At 36.9% G+C, this 8,615-nt stretch overlaps 1 protein-coding gene across 1 annotated transcript in view; it reads left to right on the forward strand.

The window, feature by feature from the left end:
- Positions 1-2,902: 2,902 nt before the first annotated feature.
- Positions 2,903-8,615, forward strand: part of SLC1A3 (solute carrier family 1 member 3) — a 63,171-nt gene continuing 57,458 nt past the window's right edge. Inside the window, exon 1 of the mRNA XM_068177351.1 lies at positions 2,903-3,176. Coding sequence (XP_068033452.1) covers positions 2,996-3,176 — 181 coding nt within the window. The 5' untranslated portion in view covers positions 2,903-2,995. The remainder of the gene's footprint in view (positions 3,177-8,615) is intronic.

Raw genomic sequence — 8,615 nt, forward strand, 5'->3', positions numbered from 1 at the left:
ATAATTTAAATATCAACATAATTTATAAACAAACCTTTAAGGATGAATATATATAGATGAATTATATATTTATCATAAAATTATTGATTTACAATATTTGTCTTACAAGAAAACACTTTAAATCCTGTGAAAGTTGCACTGAAATATAATTATGGAATATTTTAACCTGAATTTACTCATGCTTAAAATGAAAGTGCTTTTCTAAAAAGGAGAGTTCTTTGGGAATTCCCCTGACTCTCATCAACAAATACCTTTTCAACAATGAAATGCTAGAAACTTTCAACTTTGAAATGCTAGAAAAACTGAATGCCACTTATTTCTCAAAAGTGGATATTTTATACTTTTTCTTTCATTCATTCATTCATTCTCTGTTATTGAAACAGACTGAATGGGGCTTGCTGTCAGTGAGTTTAAATTGCCAAACAAGAGGCAAGTCTTACTATGTATTTTGAATATCTACAAGAAACATACAAAGGATTACAACTGATTACGTTTTTCTCTTTCCTTGATAATGCTCCAGTTGCTTCTGAAAGATATGTCTGGTTCCCCACCCTGGGAAGAGTAGATCTTGAATAGCTGTCTTTAAGAATTAGAAAATACGTGATAGCTTTCACACCATGCTTGCTTTTAGAAAAAAACTAGCATGCTCAGATATTTCATCATTTATTTTAAAAAGCACAGGGCTAGAGTTATATAATTATGTTTAGGATTTTCAGATGTCCAGCCTGGAATGCCTAATGAAGAAGCACTCAAGCCTGCCTTGCTCTGTGTGTGTGCGCGCGATCCTTCAGTTCTTCCCGGATCTTGATTTTGCATTTCTAACGAAGCTGAACTGACAAAGCGTGAAAGAGGTCTAAAAGGAAAAACAAAGAAAGTGACCCTGCTTTCACTGTGCCAAGACTAATCAATATTCCACAAGCCCCGCTTTCCCCTCTCTGCTGATGCGTGGTTCGTGGCGGGCTGTTTTTGTCCTTTTTTTTTTTTTTTTTTTTTTTTTTTTTTCCCGGCGCTGCCGGGGCCGGCAGTCTCCTCCCCTTTCCTTAAGTTGCAGGGATGGTAAGTTGCCGTACTCCGGCGCACATGCAGATGTCAGTTTTCGCCCTGCCGCCCGCCCGGCCGCGCAGCGCTCCGCCGGGAGGCCCCTGCCCATCCAGCTCCGCCGCGCTCCCTCGGCCGCCGCAGGTCTGACAAGGTGAGCCCGTCCCGGCCTGCGGCGGCGGTCGGAGCGCGGAAAGTCATTTTTTCGCTCTGTGCCTTTGTATCTTAATTAATGGGATCATCCTTTTGGCTGCACCCATATTCTTTCCTGGTCTTGATGTAAATTGTGCGGGACAGATTAGCTGTTAAACAACATCCCTGGAAAGAAAAAGGCACTGTGAACGATCCCTTTTTTTTTTTTTTTTTTTTTTTTTTTTTTTTTAAACAAAAATCGGTCGTGGGGGAAAAGAATTCTGCTTCCTACAGTAGTCTTGTTCACGGTAGAACCCTTACTAATTTAAATATTTAGCTAGGTCTCAGAATTTCTGTTTCCACTCCTTAAAGCAGCAAAGTGTAGAGCATTCTGTTGAAACTCAGGGAGGATATTGCACTAAAGTGACGGTCTTGAAACATATGGTAAAAGCAGCGATCAAAATCCACCAAAATATACTTGTTACAACATGCGATTTTGCTTAAAACGTGCTGGCTGAAACCCCTGTGTATTTATATTTTAAATGCTTCTGGGGGAAAAAAAAAGTGGTTTTGCACTAAATTTATTAAAAATTAGGTGTTAGAGTTGAACTGTCCATAAACAGAGATAGATTTCAGCAGAAGCACCTAGGTTTGTCCATTTATTCATTACTAATTACTTTTTAAAAAGCATGCCAGTGTATGTTGATTAAGACTTTAGAAAATTGTATTCTCAGTCTGGAAAATACCTTTGAGGAATCTCCATTACCAAACAAACTCATACTCAGCAGCCGTCAAAACAAATCCAGACCATCTAAAATAAAAAGTAATACCTTAATGAGAAACTTTTAATATTGAAACATTTTAAGGTCGATTCAAAGTGTGATTTCTTGAAATGAGACGTGGTGTGGTTCTTGGGCTGTCCTGCACAGGTCCAGGATTTGGACTCCATGATCCCAATGTGCTCCTTCCAGCTTAGGGTAGTCTGTGATTCTGTGATATATGCTCATAATTGCTATCAGGACAAGCTAAGCATTACTCTGCAATGTGAGCTGGTATTACAGTCTGAAGCGACAAGTTAAGTGGGATATTACTTCCTGATGTTTTACAGATGTGCTCGGAGTAGTTTATACAGCTAAAAGATGAATGTTACCAACATAAAGCTGTCAAAGGCATATCTTCTAAAAAGTGGTTGAGGGATAAATAAACTATTGCTGCTGCCTTTTTCCATGTGAAAAGAAGGAATTGAGACAATGCATTCAATCATTTAAAAAAATCTCAAATATAGAAAAATTTAAATGTACCAGTTTGAGCAAAATATTTCTCTTCAATGGTTAATATGAAGGTGAGCTAGATTTTTTTTTTCAAATAATAATGGCCTGATAAAAAAGTACAAGAGCAAGCCTGACAGAGCATTTTAAACATTATAATACCTTAAGTTGCTAGGATTTGTACTGATTTTACATTTATCTATCAATAGCAAATACTAAAAAAAAGTTACACCTCGGTTTTACAGCATGACAGCAGTACATGTCTGAAGACATGGGACAGTTATCTGATCAGTCCATGTAATCCTTCTTTCAAAGTTGTTGAGGTTCTGCATCAAAAACTGCTTAGATATTAAGAACAATACAAGTTTTACTGAAACATGAAGAATATTTGCTTCTGTGTAAATATATAGCTAATCATTCCCCTAAAATCTTACTGCAATGTTTGATATTTCTTGTCTTGCAGGTTTCTCCAGTAACCCCCACTGAAAAGAGTTCTCCACTTTTCTGAAGGGATACTGATAGAAATTAATTATAAAAGAAAGCTTTCAGCAAGATAAATGACTAAAGGTAACGGAGAAGATCCAAAACCTGGAAGTAGGATGGAACGAATTCAACAAGGAGTCCGGAAACGTACACTTTTGGCAAAAAAAAAAGTGCAGAGCATAACAAAGGACGATGTTAAAAGTTATTTAATGAGGAATGCCTTTGTGCTCTTCACCGTTGTTGCTGTGATTCTTGGTGAGTAATTTGTTCAATAGGAATATTCTGTTCTCCAGTGCATTTGACAATGACAATGTGACTGGGTGATTTGCATTACAAATGAGTTCCCAAATTCTTCTGCACTGATAAGAATGTTCTGGCTTGGAGAGTTTTGGCTTTGACAGCTGCATGAAGTTTAAGGAAGAGCCTTTAAATTATTCTGGTAATTCCTAAGAAGATTTTTGGTGAGAAAAACCAACCAGAATTTATAAATTCCTCTGTTAAAGAATCAGATACAATAACTAAATTGAATGTTTTCAATTCTGTCTTTTCCTACCAAAGCCAGTTGCAGCAAAATGCTCAGGAAGTCACTTTTATTCACCTAAGCTATAAAAATATTAACAGTTTGCAATGATGAACAGAAACTCACATGAATGAAATGAGAAGACGTTTCTAAGCAAAGGCATAAAATAAATACAGCCTCAGTCTTTTCAATTTTCCCTTGATAAAGAGAAACCTAAGTTTATTCTCCCTCAGCCACTCACAATCTTACACATGCATCTTTCAGATGCAATTTGGGCAACAATGGCAGTGTTACTTATTCAAAGGACTGAAAGATAGCACCTGATTAAATGCCTTTAAAGAGTGTACTGAGAGGAATCCAGTACATCAAACAGCCTTTAGATTTGGAATGCACCAAAATATTGCTACATACTTTAAATTAGCATTAGAAAGAGAATCTGCTGAGAAAAACATGCAGTTTTTAAAACTAATTTTTCTTTAAATTACTACCTGATCACTTAAGGTAATTTCTCTTTAACTAGAGATTGTCAGAGTGGCACTATATTTCACATATATAACCACTCTTTACAGGGTGAGCAAGAACTTAATGGCTTTACTGTATGGCTTTCACTTTTCTCATTAGTTTAAAATGTAAAATTGTGAATCTGATCATGATGATGATGAAAACCCATATGTAAGCACTTAAAGATAATAGTCTATATCCATTGCCTATGTAGGCCCGAATGTCCTTCATAGTGCTGTTCTGTTTAGGTCTGCTTGCTGTGCTTCTACAACTCTTCCAGGAATTGAAATTTTAGGGCTTTACCATTATTGTTGCTTGATACTACATCAGCACTGTTACTTCAAATTAGTTTCAGGTTTGATGGCCTTTTTTTGGGAGACATTTGTATTATTTTGCCTATTAGTGAAATAAAGTACTTCTTTGCTAAAGCAGTTATTTCAGTTTCTGATATCTATAAACAGTATTTGACAGTAAATGTTTTTAATTCCTTACTAAGAATTTTATAGGTGTAAAAGCCCCATTAATATCGGGGTGAAAAAATTAGATGTTTTATCTACAATGGTCAGAAAAGGCAGAGCAAGTCAAGCAAGTTTTGAAATACTGTCCAACCACAAAGAACACAATTCTTTGGTTGTTACTTTCCTATACAGGATGTGAAAAAATACTCTTTTTTCAATTTTTTCTCCATCATCTACATCCAGTAGGGCTTCCACAAATTTGTCAATGTGGAAATGAAATGTAGACTAGACAAGTGTTTTTGCTGTTATTGCTGGTTGCAATTAATTTTAGGTAACTACTGACACTCTGCCCACTACTTTACTACCACCTACAACAGAGGATCAGTAGGCACTGGGAAACAAGTTGGAGAGCTGATGAAAAGGTGCAGCCTAGGATCACAAAATGCTTAAAATTTTTCTTACTTCTGTGATTTGTGGTGTAAGTTTTCAGTACCTGTATATGATTAGAACAGTAATTTCATGGTTAATAGATTATAAAAGGTAGTATTTGGGGCTTTTGAGAGTTTTTTGCTGTTGTGGAAATACTCAGAAGTAGGGAACAGATGGCTAAAATGGTTGAACTCCATCTGTCTAGTTTGGCAAGGACTAAGTTGTTACCATCATTCAGTTGTTTGGTGGTCTGTGGAAAATTAGATGGTGGTCTTAATCCCCTCTCTAGGAGACAGTAATCAGTGTTGCAGAATTAGCCCACCAATTAGCACTACTGACTGTCCCATTTGAGATGCTTGGATGTGAGTCTAGGTGGAAACCAAACTATACTCAGGCCAGGGTTGAATTGTTTATGAGAAATAATGCTTAGTGCTCTGTAATCTAACAGACAGATGACATTTCTCAGAGCTGTCAGTCCAGAAGTTTTCATAGACACCATACTCAGGAAAACATTTTATTTAGAGAGAGCAACATTTCTTCGGAGACATTTTTTTTACGTCCCTTTAGTCAAGGGAAAACATGAAAAAGCCTTCATAGACACCATACTCAGGAAAACATTTTATTTAGAGAGAGCAACATTTCTTCGGAGACATTTTTTTTACGTCCCTTTAGTCAAGGGAAAACATGAAAAAGCCTTTTTTAATAGAGCGTTTTCTATTTCTTTGCTGAGCAGGATTGATTTCAGTAGAGGTTAAGTGCATAGGATCTTATCTTAGTTCCAGTATTGTAGTTTCTAGTGGGAGCTTGAGATTGTGTTGAAGTGGGAATTTGCCCTTTGTTATGAAGTGGGTAACTGCAACATGCTATTCTCTCTGTTGTATACAGGTATTTTGCAAACAGAGTGAAGTTTTTCTGATATTCACATGACAAAGAGAAATATAGACATGTGTATAGTCATTTTGTTGTTACTCTGATTCTAAACTAAATTCACTAGGTGCTACCATGCTAAGCCAATTATTCATTAAAAACATAGTGATGAAGATGCAAGAAGCTATAATTAATTTTGAAAAATACTTAGAACTATTCCCATAAAAATGCATAGAATGCCCTTCAGACTACACTTTCTGCATAGGTAGGGTCTGTCTAACACATTGTCATAATAATTGATTTTTAGTGGGATTTAAACTTTTCTCAAGCCCTTCGACAAACTTGGAGAAAAGCATAGTCAGGAAGCGAATTATGATGCAATTTTTCACATTTTTCTTGTTCACATAAAGATATTATGAATGAGTTTTCTGTAGCCAATCTTGCCAATACCCAATAGATGAGAGCAGTCCCGTGAGACAAATTTTTGAGGCTGACTGCTGGTAAATTGAGAATATCATGGTGACCAGGAGCACTTTAAGGTAGCATAGGGAACATGGTGGCTCATGGAAAATCTGCAGGAAGTCTCACGAACTTTGAAGTGCTAGCCAAGTTACTGGCAGAATCTAAGGTCTCCCACGCTACTCAGAATCATCATCCTGTCCCCAAAAACTCTTTCCTTTCAGATACACTTCCTTTATCAGCCTGTCTTCATTCTCACATCCCATTTTCTGAAAAATGACACAGGAACCCAGACTCTGACAGGACTCTATAAACGCCAAAGAATCTCCTGTGGGTTCTGAACTTGCATTGAAGGAACGACCAAGACACACAGCACTGCTGAGCAGAGATCCTCAGAAGCTGTCTGCAGAGAAATGCTGTTTTAATTGAGGGGCTGAGTGAAACAGAGACAGGCTGTGAAGCAAGTACTATGAAAAGAAGTTTCTGCATAATTATTAAGCTCCAATTCACTAGCTAAAATCCTTTTGCCAGAGGTATATGTTGCAGTTGTCTGCTGGGACATTCAAGGGGAGGGGGATGGATCCATTCCTGTTTTCAGTCTCCCTGTTTCCACAAAGGGAAGAGGGAATGCAGGTCTGGCTGTTGTCATTGAAGCCAGGTTTTTGTAATTCCCAGCAATCTCACAATAGGTGTGTAATATTGATAAACCCATACAACCTCTGTTCTGCAACAACACGCACCATGTGGGAGATTCCAAAGCTTTCCAGGGTGTTTATAAAAAAAAAAAAATAGCTAAAAGAACAGATTTGATGAAGGCCTTGCCCCTTGTCCCTGAAGAAAAAAAGCAAGGAGATAAATAAAGCCTTGAAAGGATCCTTCGTGACACAGAAGGCAAAAAGCCCACAGAGCCCTTACAATATCTGAACAATGAAAAGTTGTGCAAAGGAGCAGATTCTCCTATCTCAGGAAGATTCCCTGTCGGAACAACAGTTTAAAGACTTATGAGGTACAAGTACACAGGTGGACAAAACTCGGGATAATGCCCACAAAAACGGCAGCCTTGTGTATTGAAGCACTCTCTTTTCTATTGGCATATTTCTGTATCCATTTAAGGGTGAGGCTGACATACCCAGAGAAGAGTATTTGACTTCACTATGATTTGACATTGAACACTGTGACAAATCCTAATGCAGCATTGTTAAAATTTGCATGAGAACAAAGTGAAGATCCATCACTGAAGATGGAACAGCCGTGGGACCTGAGTTTTACGTGAAAGTATGTGTTAAAACATAAAGAGAGAAAAAGAATATAAGATATATGCAAGAAAATCAAGACAGTTGGATACAGTTAAAGAGAAATTAATTATTTTTATGCTGAACTCAGAGAGCTGACTCTGTCTCGGGGCTCTCCTAAAGAACCTGCCCAACGCAATTGATTTCTCACTAAGTGACAAAACCTTCCTAAGTAATATTCTGAAAAATTTGCTAATCAAAACTTTTTTTTTTAAAGTATAATATAGTTATAATTTTGGAAGGGAAAAAAAAAGCATAAACATACACCATAAAACTCAGAGTGACACTTAAAGTTCCAAAAGATATTCTTTTCAAAAGGAGGAAAAAGTATAGAAATGCAAAGAACTTCAATTCTGCTATTAAGAAGACAACAGTAAAATCAGGCTGTGAAGTACAAACAGTACACTAGTTTAACAGTTAATTGCAAAACAAAATAATATGTTATCACAATCCACATTTCTTACCACAGTTCATTTTTGTGTTATGAAATGAAACAGCCATGATTGTTGAACTGCCATACATGGCACAGAGTAACAATAGACTTGACTACATTGTGGATACCAATTAAGCATTCTGGAGAGAGCAGCTGTGCATAAATGCACAGCAAAGGTGCAAGATCTGCCAAATATCAGCTTATTTTGATCCTAACTCTCTAAATTGTCAAATCAGTGGACTTGCAAAGTGATGCTCAAAAGCAGTGTGTGTCAATGGTCGTAAAACAGTCCAGAGAAGCATACATTCATTCCACTTTTCATACAGATTGAAAAAAGGCTGTTGAGAGTCTCAAAAGTCTCTCTAGAAGTTAAAAATTAATGTATATACATAGTAATGCTTCTTACAAACCAAAATTCAAAGCTATCCTAGGTGAAATGCAAGGCAGTAACTGTGTGGGGCATTTAGGATGTGTTTTCTAAGAGATTTTACAAGAAAATTCTCTGAATGCCATTAGATTATGGTCAGCTGAAACTGTAGTTATCTCAAGGATGCTCAAGAAAACTTTTGTGTTGATCCTGAAGGGGGTCAGAAAATACATATAAACATGAAATAAACTATTATTAGGGCTTGCCAACCCTTTCCATTTCTCAGTTAACAGGGACTATAATTACTGTTGTGACTGCAAGGCAGCACAAAATCATAAGTAAGATGCCAGTGATTTGTATAATACTGA

Source organism: Anomalospiza imberbis, chromosome Z (assembly GCF_031753505.1).
Source record: "Anomalospiza imberbis isolate Cuckoo-Finch-1a 21T00152 chromosome Z, ASM3175350v1, whole genome shotgun sequence".
In the NCBI taxonomy this organism is placed as follows: domain Eukaryota; kingdom Metazoa; phylum Chordata; class Aves; order Passeriformes; family Viduidae; genus Anomalospiza; species Anomalospiza imberbis.